Genomic DNA, 27,567 nt, shown 5'->3' on the forward strand with positions numbered 1-27,567 from the left:
TAACTTTCTTTAGAGTGGAAAAGATTCAGAGGATTTTCTTTATACAGTCTGTAAGTCCTAAATATATATTTTATATAAAATTGGAAGAAATCAGTACTTTCATTTTCAGAGTAATTGAGGCACATCTGAAATTTTGAGTCAGCTGTGTGTGTGACCATCCATACAGCCCATGATCGACACACCAGAATGTCCTTGAAGGGTCCCAAATGGAGTCCTTGCAAAAGACTACACTCTAAACAGCTGCCATCCAGGACTGCCATCCAGACCCAAACTGAGGTTTCCGAAGTTTGACAGGCATTCTGTGAATCCATCTAATAAATATTTTTGTCTTCTCCACAGAATGTGAATGGCATAAAGTATCACGCTAAGAATGGTCACAGAACACAGATTCGTGTCCGCAAACCATTCAAATGTCGCTGTGGGAAGAGTTACAAGACAGCTCAGGGCCTGCGGCACCACACAATCAATTTCCATCCCCCGGTGTCGGCTGAGATTATCAGGAAGATGCAGCAATAACATGCTGGTCATAACTGTGCCAAGAAATCCTCACCAGCAGTTGCTGATTTTGAAAACAGCCACCTTTTTTCAGGGGAAGCATTCAGCAACCCTTTAAAGAAAAAGAATTAAATGCATGCTTTAAATTTTTTCTGTAATTTTGGAATGATGTATCTTTGTAGAGTTAATGATTTTGTACATTTGCACATGTAATCATCATACCCATTTTCATTACTTTGATATAAGGTGCTAAACAAAAAAAGCTCTAGGTTCTTCAGCACATTTCCCCCAAAACAAAATAAAATTGAGGGCATGTTGCATATTGTTGGATTGTATTGCAGTGGTATCAACTGGGGGGAGGAGGGGCTGGCACTGAGATTTTTTTTCAAGATTGTAATGTGATTGAAGTTTTCAACACATCAACTCACATATGTTCAAAACCAAAATAATACCTTCATTATCAAACTGGTTACCATGCCTTACATAATGGAGTTAGTATTTGTGAGTAGAAAGACTTTAGGTAATGGAAATATAAATAAGAAAGAATGTTTAACATAATATGCTAAAAATATTTTCATATTTAAATAACATACATAAAGGTGTGCTTTCTGTGTTTTATATTATCTTGCAAATCCTTTTGCCCTTTAAAAAGCTGAAAATCTTGCCATCTGACTTACTAGTCATTTTAGTGTTATAAATGGCATTTTGTACAAAATAGTCTATTCAGTTCATTCATTCATTTAACACACATTCATTGAGTGCCTGCTGGGTACAAGGGATTCAATTTATGCCTAGTGATATCTGCGGACCAAGATACCCATTTAGTGAAATGCTTTTTTCCCTGAAATCTGTTAGAAAACACTTTGAAATACTTAAGTGCAAAGTGTGTGTGTGTGAAATTTAGTTATATCTTTATCTTCAGATGAAGTTTTAAAGCACTTTGTAGTTCTCTATTGCCAACAATTTAATGTTTATGTGTTGCCAATTCTTGCAACCACTGCCCTACCAAACCTGTGGGTTGCAAATCAGAACTAAAATTCTAAGCACGTTTCAAAGAGGAACATTTTTGTTAAGACCCCTATTGCCTCTTCTTCATGCTCATTTTTTACTTTTTTTAAAAGGCACTTTTCTCATCACATTGTAGAGAGGTCTGCATTCTCATTGGAAATGGCTGTTTAGCTTTATAAAACACTTTGCTGAAATAGGAAAATGAGCCTTATTGACAATTAAGTGCTTCTTGCAGCAGGTGGTCAAAGAAAAGCGTGACTAATACGACCTATTAGAGTAACCTACATCTGGACCATTCCTTAAGTTTTTCCTCACCGACAGTACCATCATGCCTTGAGTGTTCTTTTCTCCCAAGTGCTATTCCTTAAACACAAGAGTTTACCAGCTGCCTAATTATGCAATAAAAAATGCTCTGAGATAGCTAACTGCCCACAAAACAAACTCAAATTGCTTATAAAAAAGTTTCTTCCCGTGTTCCCATTTGATGAAAAATCTTACGTCACATATAACTGGGAAGCAGGGGTCCCTCCTCAATTTTCAGACATTTTGAAAGGATGACAGTTCCGTTAGATGAGCAAACCTCTATATTCATAAGTTCTAAAATCCTTCATTATGAGGGATTCAAAGTATTTATAAAAACACTGCCCTCTAAAAATTTCCTCAGATCTGAAGTGTGGTCTTGGTCCTGAATATACAGTGTTATCCTGTGTTTAAAAGGGTGATCCAGACATGAGACGCAACTAGTTGGTGCATAAGAAGGCCCCACTTGGCTACTTCATATCTATCTACAATTGACCAAAAAAAATTTTTTAGGCCAGCAATTATTATTTAGCTTCGCTCTTTCTAGTGCAAGAAACTGCAGGCTGGATCAGTAGTTCAACAGCTAAACAGTCATAAAATAGTCATTGTGCATGTTAAATTTCTTTCAATGCTTTCAATGATAAATTCCAATTTCTATTTACTTATTCATTGTGACAGTATTACTAAACAGGTAAGGATGGGAATATTTTGTTATACTGTGTATAGTGAATGTATTGTACTGTGTCTGTGAAAACTGTGCTTTAAATTATATTTTCATATGTTTTGCTGGGGACAGAGCACATTAAGTCTGAAAGCAACAGAGGTTTTAGAACTGAAGGCAATTTAATCAAAATTCCTGTCAAGAAAAGCTGCTTATAAATGTAAATGAAATCACATTTAAAATAAACTGCCTCTGACCCAAAAATAAATATGGCTCTTTATTTTCCTTAGTGTCCATTATGAAAACCAGTATCAAGTGTACCATGGAAATTAATATATCCATTCAGTTCCTCATTCTATAAGGCTGTTCAGTTGATGCATGTAGACTTTATTCCCTTACATTTTTGCTTAGATTAGGCTGTATTACTTTTCTATCAATAACAAATTAAGCTTGGACTTAAACTATTTTAAAATAAGTTCTAGGCTAGTAAGATGAACAGTGTCTACTACTATAATATTCCAAGGATACTTTTGGATTAACATGATCCATAATTATTAACTCCAACAAAAATGCTCCCATTGTTGAACATATTTTACCTAAGTATATTCTGCTCGTCATATAACCTATCTGGAAGCTCAAACTTGGAGTCTCCAAAGCTATTGCTTCCTAGGACTGCTGTGTCCTAACAGCTGGCATATGAATGCCTAATACTGGTTTGCCCTAGACTCAAAAAACTTTTTAAAGGATTCTAACAATATACAAACTCTGCTTCCACAAACAAATACAAGTGACATGATATGCAACAGTTCACATATAGCAACTCAAAATGCCACCAAGTCTAAATATTAGGTTAACATCTTCAATAGCTAGTTTGCTCAGAACAAATGTAAACTATTTTGATAACTACAAAAGTGGCAAAATCAAAAGTTGGTACTTTAAATTATTCACACGCACATTATAAAAGGGAAAGGGAATACAATTCAGAAATATTTTAAAGGCCCAAACCAAAAAAAGATGTTCAAGATGCTAGAGTAATGAAAAACTTTCACGAATAAATTTGACAACAATGAAATTACAGATCTTGGAAAATGTGTCCTCTTTCTTTAATGTTAGTGAGAGTTCTATACAGCAGAGACATAACTGAAGAAACACATTACTTTGGTTTGGGTTTATGTATTGTACTTTTAATCACTTACTGAGAATATTTCAAATTTATATTCTCATCAGGAAAATGTAAAAAAGATACTGATATATATTCTGTGATTTTTATGCCACAAACACCCCTGTTATGAGATCATTTAATAGGAAAACAATTATACTGACATCTCTTGTTCCATTTTCCCATTAGATATATACATACAACTTCAAGATAGTTTAAAAATAATCATTCAGGTTATTCTAAAATTTTGTCATAAAATTAGCAAAATATGCCTTCTGTTAATTGTTAAAACCAATATTTCACATATAAAAGCATGTGATCTCATTCTACATGCAGCTCCCTTTCTGAAAATTAAAAACCTATCATTTCATGGGCTAAATTATAGAACTTTCTATATTCGAAGAACTACTTCACAAGACTGTTATGATAAATGCTTTTTATTACATAATATTTAGTAGTCATGCTCAATCAACAAGGTCAACAGAAACTTGTGAATATTCTGCTAAATAATCTAGCACACTAATGCATACACATTTTTCAGTGCAGTAACATTGAAATAATCCTTGTATCCTTTATTCAGACAATTCTGCAAACTAGGGAATAAATAAAGATATGAACACTCAAGAACTTTTTTTTAAAGCAGGTAAGATTAACAGAGATTAAAATTTATTGATAAGCCAAAGATTGACCCTGATCCTAGTACCCGAACTCAAAGTAGCTCCTGGTCAGAAAGTGCAGTAGACGGTGCATGAAAGTATCGCTCTATGGTCTCCTCAGTGGTCTATTTTAGGTGATTTTTTTTTTTTTTTAACTGCTAAACTATATTAACTCATAATAAAAAGTAACTAGTCAAAATTCAGAACATTCTGATCAAAATGGGTCTGCACATGCCTTTCAAACACCTGCTGGTCGTAGTCAGGAGGGAACTGCTCGCTGCACATCGGACACACCTTCCAGTGACTTTCAACATGTTCTTCAAATTTGCTCTGATCATAATTAGGAGGAAACATTAACTCACAGAGGGGACACTTCTTGTGAACATCAAAGCTTAAAGAGAGAAATGAAAGAATTACCTATTTCTAATAAATGTAGAACAACAGTAACTTGTCCGTATATGACAAGGTTCCATTTATCTAGTTAGCTGATATTCATACTAAACAACCTGCCTTAAAAGTCTTTACTCCAGAAACCTTTCGCTGCTTCTGAATGCTTGCTGTAGACAATTGTGTAACCCATTTATAGAGCCTCTAATTCAGTTTTACAATTAGACTAACAAAACCTTTTTTCCCCTTATAACCTCCAAATCCAATCACAATTATGTGAAATTAGTACCAAGAATTCTTCCACGTTTAACAGAAAATGCCTTTTGTAAGACTGTAAGGATAAACACAACTCATAACTTCCCACCAGTGCATTTGGTTTAATAGCTAAAAGTTTTTATGGCACTGGTTCTCAAATGATTGTATGCATCAGAAACAGTCAGAGGACATGTTTTTGTTTTTGGCCAAAAATACTGTATTTTTAACCAGCAAGATCATTGGGGCATTATTATACAACATTAGGTGTTTTTTGCAAAACTAGTTCCCATCCCCAAACAATAGACAATACATGAATTTGAATGACATTTTAGGAACAGTAAATATTCTTTTAAATACTGCAAGTTAAAAATGTTTTCTGACAAAACTCCCTAAATCAGAGGACATGTTAAAACACATATTGCTGGGCCTACGCCTGGTGTTTCTGGTTCAGCTAGGCCAGGCCCTACACATGTGCATTTCTGATGAGTTCCCAAGGACCACCTTTGAGAACCACTGGCCTATATAACCCAAATTCTACAAAGGAAAGAAAAAAACTACCTGGAATCAAAGCAAAAGCCTGTCCCATGTCCACGTAAATGTTGACTTGGAGGATCAGGAGCAGTAGGCGCATTCTCATCTTCCTAGGGGAAAAATAATTTTGGAACTTTTAAGAAAAGTAAAACCAAATATAAATTCCTTAATTCAATCAAGCACATACTGACAGTATGAAAGAAGATTACACTTCAGGAAATTTTCTCTCTGCTATCATTTAATTAGACTTTCAAATAAGCATGTTTGAAACTTTGCAGAGTATTTCACTATAAACTAACACTGTGGTGTTCTTGAAATAAAAAGCAGTATTCAGAGGAATAGAGACATACCATTTACACATACCATTTACCATACCTGTATGTGTAAATGAAGCTGAGAACAGTAGACCTTTTCAAACCTATATACGTAGGTAACTTTTACTGACTTTATCATTCTGCAGACTGGGTGACCACTTTTTTGCTTTTTTTTTTTTTTTGAGATGGAGTCATCACTCTGTCACCCAGGCTGGAGTGCAGTGGTGCGATCTCGGCTCACTGCAACCCCTACCTCCTGGGTTCAAGCAATTCTCATGCCTCAGCCTCCTGAGTAGCTGGGATTACAGGTGTGCACCACCATGCCCAGCTAATTTTTGTATTTTTTAGTAGAGACAGGGTTTCACCATGTTAGCCAGGCTGATCTCAAACTCCCGGCCTCAAGTGATCCGTCCTCCTTGGTCTCTCAAAGTGCTGGGATTTCAGGCGTGAGCCGCCGTACCCGGCCCTACTTTCAATACTGTCAGACTGCATTATTGTCCCAAATGTTCTCATTTAATAACTGTAAGCTTAATTACAAGAAAGACAGTCTCTTTGACAAGATACATCCATTGCATGATACAGAAATCATAATGAAAAACTAATAAAGTATGTGTGAGTTTGTATATGCATATTCTTGGGGAAGCAAATCCAACTGGATTAACACATGTTAAAGCAAAGCAATGCACTAAACTACAAGCCTCAAAACTCTGCTATAGATGAACAAAATCCAAAGTTAAATATTTCAGAGGTTATCAAGTGAGACTTCTAAAAATTTGTGCATCTAGTTTTAATCAGAAAGAAAACACTGATTTGGATTCCCATGGCTGCATCCCAGCAGTCAGTTTTTAGAGATCTGTACGTGCTACATCAACAGCCAAACACACAGGCTTATTTAACACTGAAACCAGGCACATCATCTAAATTGCCTATTTCCTTTTTATCTCTCAGCAGCCGTTAGCTGCTCTCATGTCATGAACTAACAGCATATCCCCAAGTGCAGCCGGCACTGATGAAGTCTTTATGTTACTGGGTAGGCATGCTTGCCCCAGAGCTGCTATTAATGGGTCAGTTAAGTCTGTCATGGGAAGGAGCACCAAAAAAAGTATATATGGTGTGAAGTAAAACGTGAACAAACAAAAGACAAAATTAGTATTTCTAGTACTTGATTATCCTTCTGACAATTTTCCCCTCTTGAAAAGTAAAAGAAGGGGTAAAATACTTTTGTTTATCCATGAGTCCCATAGGATATAACTGAGCAAAAGGAAAACAGGACAGATAACCTAATGGGGGATTAAATTGGGAGATAAAACATGAATACTTTATATACTTCAAAAATTCAATCAAGTAACTAAAATCCAGACAGCTTTTAAGTCTGTAGAAACGAAGGAAGATGAGAAAGTAGTTGAATCTGCTGAGCTTAGTATGTAGGACAGTGAATTCTGATTCTGTGCCAGGTTACTCTAGCTCCCAGATTTAGGCCTCCCAGCAACAATCTTTGAAACACTGAGTATACTTAAATAACTACAAAACAGTGATAAGGAACAAAATTTTCTCACTCATCTTTGAAAAAAATCCAAAATATTGAAATGCTGAAGAAAATAATTGAAAAAGATAAAACGGGACAGGTCTTGATATTATATTTTTTAGAATTTTTAACGACAAATATTTAAAATAGAATACAATTTTCTAGGGGCCAAAACTGTAATGGAACCAAAAGTCTCATAACCTCCTTTTCCTGTTTTATAATAGCTAACAGCCTGCACCAATTTACTGCTTCCATGAATCAGCTAACAGTAGAGTTTGTAGCTAAGGTTCCAGACTCAGACAACCTGTCAGACATGTTAACCCTGCTTGTTAAATACCTGGAGAGGAAAAAAGGTAGAAGTAATTTATACTTTCTAAGTCATATATAATTTGGCAATGATAACCCGATTATTCTGTTATCTTCTACCAACTATTACCTAATAAAAGGGGAGAGGGGCTCAAGAGTATAATTCTACATGTTATAATGAGAAACAATAACTTCTCATGAAATAAAACATGAACAATCTACCCAGAGCATAGGTTGAAATCAGAGAGTATGCAGTAAGCACTCTAAGGAGCCAATACATATAATAAAGTCTTTCATGATATTGACAGGCAAAATGATGAGTGAAATCTTCACTCGAGAATACATTTATTCTATTTTACTCAACAAGCCTGGTTAATTAGTTTCAAAGCCACAGTAGATTAAAAATACTTTAATTTGGAAATAAAGCTTTTAAAGCAGGCCGACTGACAGTTTAAAAAAAAAAAAAAGCTACTGGGAAAAAGAGAAAAGCAAGACAAGAACTTGAAATATCCAATGTTAAGCATTTCACTATTAGTAATAGATCACACAGCCCACACAGCCTTACTATACATCTTAAAAGAATATGACACCATGTAACAATGATTTTTTAAATAAACCTTAATCATCAAGGTTATATTAAATGAAAGCATGGAAAGCCAGAGAATCATGCATTGTTTTAGAAATATTTCTACCCCAAATTATTAAATTATCAGTTTCAGCACTGAAACTTACAAACCCAAAGGGTTTAACAGCACATTTTAAAATATCACCACCTAGTATTTTAGCTAAACTACTAAAATAATCTTGTAAGCAAATTTTATTGAGAATACCGTACTGAAATATATTTATGAACAGTTCCAAATTTTAAGAAATACCTTTTCAGAAAACTTTTATTAATATTACTTTAATCCATTTAAAGATCTAAACGCCCTATTGTTTTCATCTATGTTTACACTCATCAGCACAATACTCTTTCCATTACAAACTGGTTTTTAAGCAAAGGAAACAAGCTACAATAAACTGACATTCAATTTGAAACTCAAAAACTTCTCATCTGCTCAGGATATACTCTGTACAAAAACATTCTTGTTTTCTTATTAAAAGCATGTGACCACCTTGGACATTTGAATAGTAATTTTTTTTTTTTTTTTTTTTTTTGGAGACAAGGTCTTGCTCTGTCACCCAGGAGTACAGTGGCACGATCATGGATCTGCAGCCACGACCTCCTGGACTCCAGCAATCCTCCCATCTCAGCCTCCCAGGTAGCTAGGACTACCGGCGTGTACCACCACACTCGGCATTTTTTTTAAGAGACAGGATCTCACTATGTTACCCAGGCTGGTCTCAAACTCCTGGGCTCAAGCAGTCCTCCCACCTTGGCCTCCCCAAAAGTGATGAGATTACAGACATGAGTCACCTGCCTGGCCTGATGGTAAAGGGGGTTATAACCTGTTGGAAAATAAATTAGGGTTAGATCACACTAACTTCAAAATGCAATCATGATCATACATGGTAGTTCCTCAAAAAATTAAAAATAAAATTACCATATTATCCAGCAATTCTACTTCAGGGTATATGCCCAAAAGAACTAAAAGCAAGGACTTGAACATATATGTTCAATCACGAACCCAGGTTCATAGCAGCATTATTCACAATAGTCAAAAGGTAGAAACAACCCAAATGTCTATTGATATATGCACGGATAAACAAAATGTGGCATATATCCATAGGGTGGAATATTATTTACCCTTATTCAAAAGGAATTAAATTCTGATACATGTTTACAACACGGATGAACCTTGAAGACATTATGCTAAGTGAAATAAGCCACTCGCAAAAAGACAAATACTATATGATTCCACTTACATAAGGTACCCAGAGTAGTGAAATTCAAATTACTGGTGGTTTTCAGGACTGGAGGAAGAGGGAATGGGAGTTGTTGTTGAATGGGTATGGAGTTCAGTTTTGCAAGATGAAGAGTTTCTGGAGATTGGCTGCACAGCAGTAAAGTTAACATTACAGAACTATATGCTTAAAAATGGCTAAGATGGCAAATTTTATATTTATTCTACCACAATAAAAAAAATGCCATCTTTCATGATCAAGTTATGGCAATACATACTCAGGGGTAAATGAGTGAGTTACATAATCTGTATCATCAGTATCCAGACTGTGGGACTGTATCTACTTAGCATTTCCCAAACTGTGCTGTAATTCTACCTTTGCTAGGAACTATTAATTGAAATATTTAGTTATCATTCAGGAATTAGTAATTAATATCGAGGAAGAAAAGTTTCACCACTTAACAAAACTCTTACTAAGTTGATAATTATTACTTTAGTTCAAGAGCATTCACACTTTAAGAAATTTATATATTTGCTAAGGCCAAAATCAATGCATAAGAGAAAAGAGAGTATCCAATGACTCTGGGTAACTTTATTTAAAACAAGAGAATATCTCTTTGCCCCTCAAAACTTTGTATTACTATACAGTATTAGTCAGTATTCCTCCTCTTCTTATGAGATGTTATTGTTTATGCTTTGCCATTCATTTCTAGTAATATATCAATGAAGAAATAACATTGAACTATATAATTTATCTCATTTAAAAGCATTTAAAATCAGAAAGAAAATAATTTTGCAAATCTCTATTAGTTTTCAAAAGTCTTACTTTGCTCTATATTCAAAAATTAAAAATAATTTTGCAAATCTGTTAGTTTTCAAAAGCTTTACTTTGCTCCATATTCAAAAATTAACTCAAAATAGACCAAAAACCAAATATAAGAGCTAAAACTATAAAGCCCTTATAAGAAAACATACGAGTAAATTAAAAACCTTGGAGAGACAATGGTTTCTTAGGTATAACAAAAGTATAAGCAACAAAATAAACATAAATTCAGCTTCACTAAAACTAAAAAGTTTTGTGCTGCAAAGAGCACCATCATAAAAGTGAGGACAACCCACAGAATGGGAGATATATATGCAAACCCTATTATCTGATAAGGGGCCCAATTTGAAAACAGCAGAAGGATTTTAACAGATATTCTTCCAAAGAGGATATACAAATGGCCAGCAAGCACATGAAAGATGCTTAACATCATTAACCACCAGGAAAATGCAAATCAAAATCACGATGATGAACCATTTCACAAAGACAATAACAAGTGTGGCTGAGGATGTGGAGTAAGTGGAACCCTCATACACTACTGATGGGAATGTAGAGTCATGCAGCCACTGTGGAAAACAATCGGGCAGTTTTTCAAAAGGTTTAGGTAAACATAAGAGTTACCACATGACCCAGCAGTTCCACTCCTAGGACTTCCACTCCAGCAGTTCCACTCCTAGGATTTCCACTCCAGCAGTTGCTAGTGGAACTGACCTAGTAATTCCACTTTCCCCAAAGAAGTAAAAAGGTACGAAAACAAAAGCATGTATGCCATAGCCAAAAGGTGAAATAACCCAAATGTCTAACAGATGAATGGGTAAACAAAATGTGGGACAGGTTGAGTCCCCCTTATCCAAAATGCTTGGGAACAGAAGTGTTTCAGATTTCAGACTTTCTCAGATTTTGTAATACTTCATTATGCTTGCCAGCTGAACATCCCAAATTTGAAAATCCAAAATGCTCCAGTAAGCATTTCCTTTGAGTATCATGTCAGCACTCAGTTTCGGATTTTGGATGCTCAATCTAAACATCCAAACAAACAAGAATAAAACCCATTCTTCATGTTAAACATGGATGCATGCTAAAACACGGATAACTTTGAAAACATGCTAAGTGAAAGAAACCAGTCACAAAAGATAACAATTTTATGATTTGACTTATATTACTGTGCAGAACAGACAAATCTATAGAGAAACAAAGTGGACTGAGGGTTTCCTGGACTGGTGGGAATAAATAGGAAGAGGTTAACTGCTACAGGCTACAGGGTTTCTTTTGGTGGTGAGGAAAATGTTCTAAAATTGAATGTGGTGATGGTTGCACAGCTCTGTGAATACATTAAAAACCACTAAATTGTATACTTTAAATGGCAAATTGTATAATATGTGAATTATATCTCAATAAAGCTATCACAAAAAATTAACTACTTTTTTTTTTTTTTTTTTGAGACCGAGTCTTGCTCTGTTGTCCCCGAGTCTTGCTCTGTTGTCCAGGCTGGAGTATAGTGGCACAATCTTGGCTCACTCCAACCTCTGTCTCTCAGGTTCAAACAATTCTCATGCCTCAGCCTCCCAAGTAGCTGGGATTACTGGCGTGCGCCACCATGCCCAGATACATTTTTTTTGTATTTTTAGTAGAAATGGGGTTTTGCCATGTTGGCCAGGCTGGTCTCGAACTCCTGGCCTCAAGTGATCTGCCTGCCTAGACCTCCCAAAGTGCTGGGATTACAGGCTTGAGCCACCATGCCCAGCCCAACAATTACTTTTCTAAGATGGCCTGAATTTTAAATAGTTTAATAGGCAAAAATGGAACAAACACATTTCTTTAAACTCATTAATAACATTTAAAAAGCCTCTACTATATGAAAGGTATTATACTAATATGGTATAGAAAAGGGAATATTCAAAATTAAGAGATGCCAACCAGCTATATATTATCTGTTGGAAATAACTGTGTATAAAAAATTTAAAATGGAACAGCAAAGATTCATTTAATCCTTTTGATGACATATTCAATTACAGGCTGACTATCTTTAATCCAAAAATCTGAAGAGCAAAATGCTCCAAAATCCAAAACTTTTTAAACCCTGACATGACACTTAAAGGAAATGCTCACTGAAGCACTGTGGACTTTGGATTTTCAGAGTAGAGGTGCTCAACTGATAAGTATAATGCAAATATTCAAAAATCTGAAAAAATCTGAAATCTGAAATACTTCTGGTCCCAAGCATTTTGGATAAGGGATAGTCAACCTATATCTATTTTTTCCTTTGTTGCTTATGCTGTTGGTGTCATATCTAAGAAACTACTGCCTAATCCAAGTCATAAAGATTTATCTGTATGTTTTGAGTTTTGTAGTTTAGCTCTTAACATTTAAAATCCAATTTTGAGTTAATTTCTGCACAGGCTATGAATCAAGAGTCTAGTTTCATTCTTTCATCGAACTGGATATACAGTTTTTCCAGTACCATTTGTTGCAAAGACTATTCTTTTCCTCTTGAATTGTCTTGACTCTCTTGATAAAAATGAATTGACTGTAATCACACACTATTTTTGTGAACAGAAAACACATTAAAATTAAATTTAAAACGTAAGATAATATATGAAAAATGGCAAGTCTGAGAAAGGCAAAAACTCAAACAGTGCACCATGATAAATGGGAAACAGCCCTTGACTCTCTCAAGCACTGGTTCTCAATCATTTTGGAGTAACAGACCCTTCTGAGAATAAAAGCTAGAACTCACCAGAAAAGAAAAAATTGTCTATCAACAAAAAATGTCTGCAGTTTAGGGGTTCACAGTGAAGGGCTCATGTGGAAAGTTTCAAATAAGCCACATATTAATAGAATGTGTGGGCTTTCGTCTTTGATAGAGGAGAAAGGAATGAAGGTAGAAGAGAAACACTAAGAAATGCAAGAACACAACTAGAAAGTAACATATGAATTAAGGGAAGAGAAAATAATCTGGCCTTGAATGATTGGGGTTAGGAAGTTTTAAAATAGCGTATCCCAAATGTTAAAAATCATATGATCACCTAAAGATTTTGTTAAATGCAGTCTGATTCTCAGTAAGGCTGGAGTGGGGCAGGAGATTCTGCATTTCCGACATACTCCTAGGAGATACCACTACTGCTGGTCTACAAACCACTTTTTTGAGGAGCAAGGATTTAGACCCATAGTTCGCAAAACTAGATATGAAAGTACCTAGGGCACCACAGTAAATTCCGAGGGTTACTGTGGGATAATTTTAATTTTCTAAGGATATTATATATGCAGAAGTACACAGAAATACTCATTAGAGTTGGTCTCCAACATACAATGGTTAGACTTACAATTTTTGAACTTTAAGATGGTACAAAAGCAATACACATTCAGTACGTTCCTCAACTTATGATGGGGTTACGTTCCGATGAACCCACTGTAAGCTGAAAATATCCTTCAAGTCGAAAACACATATTTAACTTATGATGGGTTTATCAGGATGTAACCCCACTGTAAGTTGAGGAACATCTGCATTTGTCATATACCACGTGAACAACTACAATCATTGGAGATGGCTCACAGATTCAACTTTAAATAGTGCTACACATTCCTTTCAATGCCATCTTATCTTCGAGATGCTGGTTTTGGCAGTTGCTGTGATACAAAACAAGTGCCACATTGTGAAAATCAATGAGAAACAGGAAATGAAGGTGGCTTGTCCCATCTGATTCTAAGGCTTGAGGAGTTGTACAGTGGTCAGTAGTTACACATATCCCATTGGTAACTACTTATTTAGGAATGAAATAAACACATTAATTTTCTTTCAATTTATGTGTAGTTTTTTCTTTTTTTTTAACGGTCACTAAATTTGTTAAAGACAAATACTTAACGGTCAGCAAGTCCTTACTTAACATCATAGAGCAGTTCTTAGAAACTGCAACTTTAAGTGAAAGGACTTACAGCAGGTTGAAAGAAATAACATCATTCTTTCGTCGGTTCATTACAACGTTGATGAGGGAAAAAACTGGTTTTGTTATACATCATTTCGTTTAAAGTCACAATTTCCAGTAACTTATTATATATGACATTAAGTGAGGACTTACCGTATTTCTTTTGGCCTAGGGGTTACTATAACTAACAAAGTAAGAAAACCTCTGGTTTAGTCCATTTGACAGGTGGCTAAGACCACAGCTTCTATAGCCAATCTCATGAGATTCAATCCTGTCTCTACCCACAGCAGCTAAGTGATTTCGGGCAAGCTATTTAATCTGTCTCTTGGTTTCCTCCACTATAAAGTTGTAACAGTAACAATTCCTATCTCATAGGACTGCTATGAAGAACAAATAAGTGACTCTATCTAAAGAGTTCAGCATTAATGGCAAAGAGGGGTATAGAAATGTTTGCTGCTGTCATAATTATGATGTTAAAGTTATTACAATCATTAGGTAAACAGGAGTCACAAAAGGTTTTTGATCTGACAATTGACCACAGTTTCTGGTGCAGAAGAGAGGAGATATGGCAGGTGTAGGCACTAGGGTAGGCTGAAAGAGTAGGTAGGTCACCTCAACCCTGACTCAGAAGTGCTGGGGCCTGTGGCTATTAATCACTCCCAGGGCAGAGAAACAGAAAGAAAGAACAGGTCAACTCAAATTTGCTTTCCATATTCTTACTAAAATTACTTACTAAAACACTTCATTTGCAAGTGATTTTTGTTGTTGTAACGACAAGAATTTTTTTAAATTCAGAATATACGTAGAATTACTTTCTAATGTGAAAAATCTTGTGACTGCAAAATAAAGTTACTCGAGGTGTGCATATTAAGAGTCCTCCATCTCATTACCAAATCTAAGCATGTCAGCAAATAAGCACAAGACTCTAACACTGCTTCTCATGGGTTTGCAGGAGGGCAAAGCACACAGATCAGAAAGAACATTCTGCTAATTAAACTGAAGCAGATGACTATGGAAGAGAAGGGCTTGTCACATGTAACATCTGTGCCAAGAATGATCAGATTAAATATGCAAAATGTGAAGTAAAGGTGTGAAAAAGCAGTAAGATGATACTCTAGACCTTAAATAGGCTACAAAAGTTCTGACAGTTTTCCTAATTATTCCCAGTAATGGACATAGGAGGCCAAAAGGCAGGAGGGAGAAATACATTTTTCTCCATTATGGGTGTTGAGCACTAGGGCTAAAATCATGCCTGTCTGAACACTGATCAGTTTCTGCAAAGGTTAATAGCAATTAAATGCAGCAAACTAGATTAAATAAGAAATAGGTCATGATACCACTGTACTTGCAAAGAGCACGATAAAGCATATCTTTTAAATTCATCTTAATGCACAGGAAATCCAAAAAGAGCTACTATGAAGAAAAGAACATATTATCCAAAAAGAGCTGCTGTAAGGAAACAAACCTATTCATTAAATGTTGAAGGAATCTCTTAAATAAAATTTACAAAAATAATGACATGCTATACAAACTAATTCAATTATCATCAGTATTGTGTTGCTGCCAGAGAATAAGAAATCCTACATAAATACTAAAGACATCTCAAATAGTATTTCTCCAAAAGAGAAAACCACTGTATGATACATACACTTTTCTCTTTTTCTGGCTGAAGATAATAAAGAGTCCACACTAAAATCTAAAGCGGGATATAAATGCTATAAAGAAAAGATGTACACTGAAGCATAATACTGCCATTAACACTTTGCTGCTTCAAGCCTAACATCTATAATCAAAAGAATATAGTAAGTTACTTAGTGATGTTTAAGATTAAACTATCTGATAACTACAATATTCTGAGATTATTCTCTAAACTTAATCTTTTACTTTAGTATATAAATCCTAAAGTACAAGTCTGAAGCATACTAGTAGATTTTTCAAATTTAAATACAAGCACGTTTTTCATAATATCAAGTAGGCAATTGTGTGCAGGCACAAGCACACACTCTCCTTCCACATACATGCATGCATGCACAAAGATACACATATGCACACATACCCTTAACTCTCTACATAAGCTAAAAAATAAAAAAGGGACAGGCTCACACAATGAAAATTCAATTTACTTTGCTATCCTCAGAGTCCTCTAAGCCATCAGGCCGACTAAGGTTTCGAGCAGGCTGGCTGCAGACAACATTGTCTTCCAGTCCCCAGGAGGGGACTCTCACAGGTGGCCTTTGTATTTCATCTGGGTAAAAAGCACCATCTGCTCCATCTGTAATAAAATTTTTGGAAAGGTAGAGTGAAACTGGTTACTACAACTAACATCTATATATACAGATATGATGAACAGGATATAAAGAACCACTTTGGTATGTGAAAAAAATAGATGTTTTTATTTTTAACCCAGGTGATTTTTTAAATTGTGAACTATATGCAATGAGTAAATAAAGTACTCATCTCATGGTGCATCACTTCTAGATGAAGCCAGTTACAGTGTTAAATATTAAAACTGCTAATTATACAAATAAAATAATGTTTGTATTAGAGTTGATTATACCAGCAGTTTGCTAATCCATGAAAATATAAACCATAAAAAAATCTCCAGATGCAGCTAATCCCAAACCAAAAATACTGTAATAACCTCTTGTTTCCTGAGATGCATAAGGATTACCATATTGCAGAACTGGCTGTGCATTTGACAATGTGAGAACATAACCATTTTGCTCTGAGCATGTTTTGAGACATTGAGGACTCTGGGAATTCTGACCTTCCATTTTCCTTTCTGCTTGATTTTCTAGACTCCTTTTAAGTTCCTAAAATTAACAAAAACAAAGATGAATAAGCAAAGCAATAAAATATTTCATAAGTACAGCAGTATTAAACATTTAGTCAAAATATAACAATAAAATAATTTCCTATTATGAAGTTGGAATGCAATTGGAAATACAGTTAGAAAAGCTGGCTCTCAACTTCTCATAAATATATCCTCCACATATAACAAAATCAGAAAGCAGGATAAAGCCAATGTATTTTCAAATTTATTTGTGCCAAGAAAGTACATAATTCGCATTGAGTTAATGTAGAGTAAACTGTGAATCTCTTACAACTTAGGTATGAATAAAAAGTCTTTTTTTTTGAGACAGAGTTTCACCCAGGCTGGGGTGCAATGGCGCAATCTTGGCTCACTGCAACCTCCACCTCCCGGGTTCAAGCAATTCTCCTGCCTCAGCCTCCTGAGTAGCTGGGATTACAGATGCCCGCCACCACACCTGGCTAATTTTTGTATTTTTAGTAGAGACGGGGTTTCACCATGTTGGTCAGGCTGGTCTTGAACTCCTGACCTCTTGATCCACCCGCTTCAGCCTCCCAAAGTGCTGAGATTACAGGCATGAGCCACCGCACCCGGCCAAAAAGTCTCCTTAAAAAAAGAAAAACGTGAATTCTATCACTTAAGATTTTTTTATAAAAATGTGTCCTGTATAAACTCTTTCCAAACAGAAAGAAACATTTCCTAACTTGTTTTACAAAGCCAGTACTATTCTGATACCAAAAACAAGGATTTCACAAAAAAAAACTAGCGACTTATCCCTCATAAATATTGATGCAAAAGCCTTAACTTATAGCAAGTCAAACCCAATATTAAAAAATAAAACATGATCAAATGGGCTTTATCACAAAAAAGTCACTTTAACATCCAAAACCCAAATGCAGTTCAACATCCAAAAATCAATAAATGTAATTTACCTTTTAATAAGGGGGAAAAAGAAACATGATCATTTCAATTGATGCAGAAGAAATATTTTACAAAATTCAAGTCATTCATGATTTTTTTTTAAATCTCAGAAACTAAAGAATAAAAAGGAACTCTCTTAACTTCATAAAAGGCAGCTAAAAAAACCTACTATGACCCTTAATGGTGAAAAACTAAATGATTCTACTGAAGATCAAAATGATATCAATAATAATAAGGCAATGATGTCTGCTCTCAACACTTCCATTCAAAATAGCCAGTGGATCAAGGCAAAATTAAGGTAGATTGGAAAGGAAGAAGTAAAACAATCTTTATTCACGATGGTATGAGGATAAATGTAAAAAATCCCAAAAAATCTATAAAAAGTAGGAAAATGGCCGGGCACAGTGGCTCACGCCTGTAATGCCAGCACTTTGGGAGCCTGAGGCGGATGGATCACAAGGTCAGGAGATCAAGACCATCCTGGCTAACACGGTGAAATCCCGTCTCTACTAAAAATACAAAAAAATTAGTCAACCGTGGTGGCACACGCCTGTAGTCCCAGCTACTCAGGAGTCTGAGGTAGAAAGAATTGCTTGAACCTGGGAAGTGGAGGTTACAGTGAGCCAAGATAGCGCCACTGCACTCCAGCCTGGGTGACAGAATGAGACTCCGTCTCAAAAAAAAAAAAAACTAGGAAAATGAGTGTAAATAATTTAGTCAGGTTGCAGTATACAAGTTCAATATGTAAAATCAATTGTATTTCTACATACAGCAACAAATAATTGGAAAATGATATTTTTAATAATTCTTAGAGTAAAATCAATAGATAAAATGTTTAGGAATAAATATACGAAAAATGTGCAAAGCCTATACACTAAACAAAATAATGCATTAAGAAGAGCATAAACAAAGGGAGACATATAACATGTTCATGGACTAGAAAACTTAGTATTTTTATGCTATTAATTCCCCCCCCCCCCAAATTAACTATAGATACAATACAATACCTACAAAATCCCAGTAGGCTTTTGTACAAATTGACAAAATAATTCTAAAATGTACACAGAAACACAAAGGTCCTGTAATAGCCCATATGCAAAAAGCACAACGGGCTGGACATGATGGCTTATGCCTGTAACTCCAGGGCTACTGAGAAATAGGAGATATATTTAGAACAAGACAGGCATTCAAAAGATATCCTTCATCTCTTGCCAAGACTGAAAACCCCAGAGATGCTACTGTAGTAATTCAAGACTGGCATGTGACTACAGAAAAAAAAGAAAGGTTAAATCCAAGAAACATTTCAAACACGATTCAAAAGAAAGAAAGAAAAAAAAAAAGGCCAAGTGCGGTGGCTCATGCCTGTAATCCCGACACTCTGGGAGGCCGAGGCAGGCGGATCATGAGGAGTTATTTCTTTCAACCTGCTGTAAGTCCTTTTGCTTAAAGTTGCAGTTTCTAAGAACTGCTCTATGATGTTAAGTGAGGACTTACTGACCATTAAGTATTTGTCTTCTAACAAATTTAGTGACCATTAAAAAAAAAAAAACTACACATAAATTGAAAGAAAATTAATGCGTTTATTTCACTCCTAAACAAGTAGTTACTAATGGGATGTGTGTGACTATTGGCCACTGTACGACTCCTCAAGCCTTAGAATCAGATTGGACAAGCCACCTTCATTTCCTGTTTCTCACTGATTTTCACAATGTGGCACTCGGGAGGCCAAAGCAGGAGGATTGCCTGTTTGAGACAAGCCTGGACAACACAGTGAGACCCTATGTCAATAAAAAATTTTAAAATGGCCAGGCACAGTGGCTCATACCTGTAATCCCAGCACTTGTAAGGCTGTGGGTGGATCACTTGAGCCCAGCCTGGGAAACATGGCAAAACCCTTTCTCTACATGAAATACAAAAATTAGCTGGGTGTGATGGCATGTGCCTATAGTCCCAACTACTCAGAAACCTGAGGTGGGAGGATCACCTGAGTCTGGGAGGTCAAGGTTACAGTGAGCCATGATGGCACCACTGCACTCCAGCCTGGGTGACAGAGTAAGACCCTGTCTCAGAAAAAAAAGAAAAGAAAATAAGAAAAAAATTAGCCAGGTACAGTGGCACATGCCTGTAGTCAGCTATTTCAGAGGCTGAAGCAGGTGGATCACTTCAGCCCAAGAGGTCGAGGTCGAGGCTGCAGTGAACTACGATCAAGCCACTCACTCCAGCCTGGAAGATGGCAGGGAGATGCCGTCTTTAAGAAAAAAAAAAAAAGGGAGAACAAAGTTGGAGGACTTATGAAACCTGATTTCAAGACGTATTATAAAGCTACAGTAAACAAGACGGTATAGTATTGGCATAAGAATATAGATGAGGAGCTGGCAATCTTTTTGCAAAGGGTCAAACAGTATATATTTTCACCTTTGTAGGCCACACAGTCTCTGTTGCAACTACTGAAATCTGTCTCTGCAGTTGCAGTCATAGATGATACCTACATGAATGGGCATGGCCATGTGCTAATAAAGTTTTATTTATATAAAGCCAGATTTAGCATATAGGCCTTAGTTTGCTGACCCTTGATAAAAATCAATAAAATAGAAGATAGATTCTAAAAGTAGACCCATACTTATAGAGTATTTTCAACATTTAAAATACCTCAAGATGTAGAGGAAATTCTATGGAGGAAAAGGATGGTCTTTTCAACATGATGTTTAAAAACTGGGTACTTACATATAAAATAAACTTTGACTACATATCATACCATATAAAAAACAAATAGATCATAAATCTAAAGTAAGAGAGCTAAAACTACAAACCTTTTGGAAAAAAAAATAGGAGAATACCTTCATAACCTTGATTTAGGCAAAAATTTAAGATAAGACAAACAGCATGAAGCACTAAGACAAATACTGATAAACTGGACTACCTCAAAATTCAAGGCTTTTGCTTTTCAAAAGATAATGTTGTAAAAAAAGAAAAAACAAACCACAGACTGGAAGAAAATAACACCAAAATATCTGACAAACGAATTATATCTGGGATATATAAAGAACTGTTGCAACCAAAGATGACAGACAGCTCAATTTAAAAAAACAGATTTGAATAGAAACTTCACAAAGGAATATGTACAAATGGCCTGCAAGCACTGAAAAGATGCTCAGCATCACTAGTTATCAGGGAAATTAAAACTAAAATCCACAATGAGATAACACTAATACACCCACTAGGATGACTAAAATTAAAGACTGATAAAAATATCAAGTGCTGGTGAGGATATGGAGCAGTTGGAATGCTCATACACTGCCAGTGGGAACACAAAATGGTACAGCCACTTTGTAAAACAATTCAGCCGTTTCATTAAAAACATACACTTACCATATAAGCCCACAATTCCACTCCTAGGTATCTACCCAAGAAAAATGAAAACATATGTCCACAAAAAGACTTACGTAAGAATGTTCATAGCAGCATTATTTGTAATAGCAAAATATCAGAAATAATTTAAATGTCCATCAGCTGGTAGATTAATGTCTATCAACTAATGAATGGATAAATTCTGCTTTATTCCAATTACATGAAATGCTAGAAGCCATAAAACGACAGGGACAGAAAGCAGACCAGAGGTTTTCTAGGACACGGGGTAGCAGGAGGGGACGACTGCAAATGAGCAAGAGGGAACTTTGTGCAGTAATGGAAACATTACACTGCTTGAGTGAAACGGTAGTTACAGAACTACATGCACTTGCCAAAAGTCATCAAACTCCATTTAAATGAACAGATTCTATTACATGTAAACTGCACCTTAACAGAGCTGTTAAAAAAAATCAACCAGAGGCCTTATCCAAAGGATATAAGAATGAAAAATTTAGTCTGGAAAGTTGAGCTGGTTTTGCTGCTTGTCATTTCTTGGGGGTAGAGATGAGACTGTGTCTAAGTTAACACATTTTTACCTATATAAATGATCCAAAAAATGGACTAAGTAACCTTAAAATGAAAGTCATCATCAAGAACAAAACTGGCAAACATTAAGAAAAATGCAAGTCAACTTAGGTTTGATAAGAGATGCAGGAATTAAAAGTTCTTTCTAAGCAAGTCCATATATAACATACATGTCCACATATCAACTATGCCAGGTACTGTGTAAAACTGTGAGGTTAAGATGGCATTCCTGCCTTTCAATCACTCATTATTTAACTGCAAAAATAAGACTTGTGAAATTTTAAGCAAAAAAGGAAAATACTCTTTCAAGATACCTAGCACACCATCTATTATGTAACAGGTACCGTACTAGGAACTAGAGATACGAAGAATAACTTGAAATGGATTTTGCCTGCAAAGAATTCAGTCTAATAAAAGGTACAACTCTAGATAAATAATTAGCAATTAATTGTGATAAGTGGTCTCCTACAGAGATGAAGGTAAAATGCAATGTATCAAAATGGAAACACTGTATACTAGGAAGAGACTATAGACAAGAGCCATTTGAGATGGATCCTAAGGAACTTTCACCAAGCAGATGAAGAGCATTCTAGACATAAAGTAAATAAAAAGATATAGAAGATATGAGAAATAATAACATATTTCAGGCTTGGTAAAATATGACTAGAGCAAAGGATGCATATTAAGAGCAGCAGGAGCCGGGAATGGTGGCTCATGCCTATAATCCCAGCACTTTGGGAGGGAAGATCACCTGAGCCCAGGAGTTGGAGAGCAACATGGCAAGGCAAGACCCTGTCTCAGGCAGGAGATATAGCTGAAAAGACAAGTTGGAGGTCAGATGTGTCAAATCTGTCATACAATTTACAATGGGCCTTCAGGTTTTTTAACAATAACAACATGGTAAAAATGGTCCTTGGTAAGGTTAATCTAGCAAAACAACAATGGGCATACTCAAAACCAGAAGCAAATTAGTAGGAAGGCAGCACAGCATGGTAGATTGGAATCAGGCTGACCTAGATTTGATTATCAGATCAGCACTAATAACCCTAAGGAATTTACCTTTTCTAAGCCTTACAGGGCTATTGAGAAATAGGAGATACATTTAGAACAAGAAAGGCATTCAAAAGATATCCTTCATCTCTTGCCATGACTGAAAACCCCAGAGATGCTACTGTAGTAATTCAAGACTGGTATGTGACTACAGAAAAAAAAGAAAGGTTAAATCCAATAAATATTTCAAACACGATTCAAAAGAAAGAAAAAAAAAAGGGCTGTGTGTGGTGGCTCATGCCTGTAATCCCAGCACTTCGGGAGGCTGAGGCAGGCGGATCATGAGGTCAGGAGATCAAGACCATCCTGGCTAACACAGTGAAACCTTGTCTCTACTAAAAATACAAAAAATTAGCCAGGCGTGGTGGCACACACCTGTAGTCCCAGCTACCCAGGAGGCTGTGGCAGGAGAATCGCTTGAACCCGGGAGGCAGAGGCTGCAGTGAGCCAAGATCGCGCCACTGCACTCCAGCCTGGGTGACAGAGCAAGATTCTCCGTCTCCAAAAAAAAAAAAAAAAAAAGGCACAAAAGAGTTAGAGATAATAAAATACTTATTCAAAAGTTTATGCAAATTAAAGTAGAGTTTAAATTCTTCTGTAAGCAAATAATATACTACTGAAATAGAGTCAAGGGTTTCATGAAAAGATTTATGCTGCATTGGTACAGTCAAGCAACTTTATAGAGAGTTCCAACCTAACAGGGAGTTTAATCTAATATGCCTACTCTACCATCAAAGATACAATAAATCATTTGCAAATAGGATTCAGGGTAAGAATAGGATTGGTGATAAGCAGCTTTGATTCGTCATGGGGGAAAGAGAATGCATGCACATGGACAAGATAGTTAAGGTTAGGTTCTTTAGCAAATCAGAAGACTGAACCCTCCCCTCCAAAACATAATAACTGGACTTAGAGAAGGTTCTTAAACTTGCATTCACAAAGCTCCTCAAAGGGTCCATGTTTAGATTTCAGGAGGTCCATGAACTTACATGGGCAAAAAAATTGTATCTATTCACTAACTTCTAACTAAAATTTAGGATTTTCTTCCATTAGGAATGTAGGCCAAAAAACACAATAATGGTTGTAGTACCTGTAACTTGGCCATCTACAGAAATCAAACAGATTTGTTTCATATTACATTTGTTGTAGCCATCTCAAAATAGCCTTTATATTCATCACCACTTCAAAATTACGGTCATTATCAGACATGCTGCTAAATCTTACATTTGTTTTGAATTACATTTGTTGTAGCCATCTCAAAATAGCCTTTCTATTGATCACCACTTCAAAATTATAGTCATTATTAGACATGCTATTAAATCTTATTTAACATTTAAAAGAATAAGCACATACTCTACTATCATATATATCATAATATATATCACAAATTTGTCTTAATATTTTGATAACTACAATAATGTGTTTCCTTTGTGATTCTACACATTTTGCTCTATTCATTTTAAATCATTTTCTGAAAATAGACTTTGTCAAAATATCAAAGGGTTCTAGAGATAAAAATGGTCAAGAATTCCTGGGGGACCTCTCCTACTTAAAAAGGCATGGATAACATGAGTGTAGCTATCTTAACTGAGCAAAACAATATTAACTGCTGACTCATAATTTTCCTAAAATAGCCACCACAATTTAAGAAAGAGACTTTGTCAGAAGTAGTCATCTCTTACTGTTCCAGCTCCCAGGAACAAGTCTGTTTAGCTGGTTGCCTTTGCCAGGGTGCCTAAATACTTTTTTTCTTTGGTACCCAAAATGGCTCACAGTGACCCCGGTTTTACAAATTATTTGACAAGTTAAGGATGTTTCTGATACTCCAACTGGTAAATAGGAGAAATAACATATTCCTCTTCTCTGCCATCACGGGGATGTTCTGAGAGTAAAGGGAGCATGGAGAGTACACCATAGGACAACTAAATATGCAAATTTTACACCCTCCACCCCACCCACCAAAAAATGAAACAAATGTTGAACTCTAGTTAGATGTGCTTTTCACAGTGCTACGGGTTAGCAATTCTGAAATTATTTTCTGTGTATTCAACACTTGAGTAAATATATCAAGGAAACTCAGACCAGGTTCCTAGTCTAATTAGAAAAGGAAGTTATATGATGGAAAGAGAGAAGACTAGAATTCATGCTGTAGTTTTAGACTACAATTGAAGGTAGAATTTATGCGGTAGTTTTAGACTACAATTGGAGGTATAAGTATTTACTCATGGGTTTTTTTGTGTGTTGCTATTTTTTTAATATACAGAGAGGGAAAGAGAGGGGGAGAAACATATTTTCTAGCTCTGTCTGCCAAGGACTTTGAATCAATGAGGGTACACCTACAGCCCAGATCTTGGTTTCTAAACTACATTCACCAATAAATGGAACAGGGCTCCCTGGAGAAAAGACTGATTCCAGGCTGGGGCAGGAAAATAACAAGATGAGCCTGGAACATCATTCTGCACCAGAAAGTAATAAGTGCTCAAAGAATAATGAAAGACATATTAAGCCACAAGAGCTAGTTTGCAGGGGCTCTTATTAGTTAAATCTGATACAATCTGAGTATCAAAATGATTATAAAAATAGACTGTAATTCACTGACTAAAACAGGAATCCATGAGTCTACAATGATAAAAATCAATGAATAAATAAACAAATTGGGGAGAAGGAAAAGATAGCTCTTACAGAAAAATTAAAATCAATACAGAAGGAATTATGGAGTTAGAAGATCATTAATAGATACTAAAATACCAGGTGAAAGTTTGATAAAGAACAAGATATTTACATGGTCTCAAAGTATCTCCCTACAAATTACTTATTAATTACAAAGGAAAAATATTAATTTTACATCAGTAAAACCTGGTGGACAATACCTTAACCAAATAATGAAAGCTCACCAGTACTGAGAAGGATATTTAAATTCTGTAGTATTCCTGGCAAAATTCATAACCTAAGTTTCATCATGACGAAATATTAAACCAAAATTAGTATTATATTAAATAACTGGCCCATATTTTTCAAAAATGTCAAGGTTAAGAAAGGCTATAAAGTTGTTCCAGATAAAGGGAAACTAAACACATGACAACTAAATGCAATGTATGATCATGGATTGGATCCTAGATCTGGGAGGAAAAGACTATAAACAATAAACAAAGTACTAAGGATACAATTTCAATATGTATTGTAGGTTAGATGATAATACTGTGTCAGTGTTAAACTTCCTAAATCTGTTAACTTTAACATGGCTGAAAGAACATCCTTGTACTGAGGATACAATATGCAGGGACTGTTATGTCTTCACCTCCAGTTACTGTCAAATGGTGGGGAAAGAATATAAATGAGAGTTCACTATACTATTTTTTCAACTTGAGTTTGAAATTACATAAAAATTTAAAACTACAAAAAGTTCAAGAGCCCCATATTCAAAAACAATAACCAGTTACAACATACAATGAAAGAGAAAATCCCATTTTCAAGAGGAAAAACAAAAATACTTAGGAATAAACTTTAAAAAGAAGTTTTTTAAAAGTTATTTAGAAGTTTTTTAAAAAGTTATTTCTTCTTTAAAAAGAAGAAAATTATTTAAAATTATTTAAAAGTTATTAGAAGTTTTTTAAAAAGTTATTTCTTCTTTAAAAAGAAGAAAATTATTTAAAATTCCTGAAAGACACAAAACAGATTTGAACAAAACATCCCATATTGCCTGTTCTTTATTAAAAGGTAGAAATATCACCAAGATGTTAGTTATCCCTAAGTTAATGTATATACTTAATGCAATATCAATAAAAACACCAACAATCATTTCTAGAGCTAGAAAAGTTGGTACTAAAATTGCTATGGAAAACTAACCCTTCAAGAGAAAAGCTAGAAAAACACTGAAAACAAAGAGTTATGAGAAAGGACTAACCCAACCAACTATTAAAATAGACTACAAAGTTCTTACAATTAAAACACCATGGTACTACCATATGAGTAGACAGATCAATGGAACAGTATTCAAAGTACAGAAAGAGACCCAACTGCATACGGAAATCTATTATACAATAAATGTAGTATCTCAAATCACTGACACAAAACTGGCATTTTGATGAATGGATTGAGATAACTAGACAGCAATTTAGAAGGAGATAAACTTAGATGCATTCCTTCTGTGATATCCAAGAATAATTCTAAATGGATAAGAAATTTTAATGTTAAAAAAAAAAAACTGATGGTGGCTCACACTTGTAATCCCAGCACTTTGGGAGGCTGAGGCGCGTGGATCACCTGAGGTCAGGAGTTTGAGACCAGCCTGGCCAACATGGCGAAACGCTGTCTCTACTAAAAATATAAAAATTAGCCAGGCGTGGTGGCGGGAGCCTGTAATCCCAGCTACTCAGGAGGCTGAAGCAAGAGAATTGCTTGAACCTGAGAGGCAGAGGTTGTAGTGAGTCGAGTTCACGCCACTGCACTGTCGCCTGGGCAACAGAGCAAGACACCACCTCAAAAAAAAAAAAAAAAAAAAACTGAAACTCTATCAGTATTAGAACAAAATACAAGTGAACTCCTCTATAACCTGGGTGTAGGGAATGCTTTCTGTGGAAAACTACAAATTCAAATGCAACACATCAGTAGTTTTCAAAGCTGAGCATAAATCAGAAACACTCGGAGGGTTTTTGTCAAACACA

General features: G+C 35.5%; 2 protein-coding genes across 17 annotated transcripts in view; one reads left to right on the top strand and one right to left on the bottom strand.

The window, feature by feature from the left end:
- JAZF1 (JAZF zinc finger 1) overlaps window positions 1-2,732 on the top strand; it is a 354,117-nt gene extending 351,385 nt beyond the window's left edge. For 2 of the 3 annotated variants that reach the window (XM_054558858.2, XM_063725473.1), the window contains exon 5: window positions 340-2,732. In XM_054558858.2, coding sequence (XP_054414833.1) covers window positions 340-516 — 177 coding nt within the window. In that variant the 3' untranslated portion in view covers window positions 517-2,732. 3 annotated transcript variants of the gene reach the window in all.
- Window positions 2,733-4,044: 1,312 nt separating this feature from the next.
- Window positions 4,045-27,567, bottom strand: part of TAX1BP1 (Tax1 binding protein 1) — a 90,378-nt gene continuing 66,855 nt past the window's right edge. For 4 of the 14 annotated variants that reach the window (XM_054559103.2, XM_054559102.2, XM_009242926.4 and 1 more), the window contains 4 exons: window positions 16,955-17,000; window positions 16,311-16,459; window positions 5,480-5,562; window positions 4,045-4,670 (listed from right to left, as the gene is read on the bottom strand). In XM_054559103.2, the coding sequence (XP_054415078.1) occupies window positions 4,469-4,670; window positions 5,480-5,562; window positions 16,311-16,459; window positions 16,955-17,000 (480 nt within the window). In that variant the 3' untranslated portion in view covers window positions 4,045-4,468. 14 annotated transcript variants of the gene reach the window in all.

This window comes from Pongo abelii, chromosome 6 (genome assembly GCF_028885655.2).
Source record: "Pongo abelii isolate AG06213 chromosome 6, NHGRI_mPonAbe1-v2.0_pri, whole genome shotgun sequence".
Lineage (NCBI taxonomy): Eukaryota > Metazoa > Chordata > Mammalia > Primates > Hominidae > Pongo > Pongo abelii.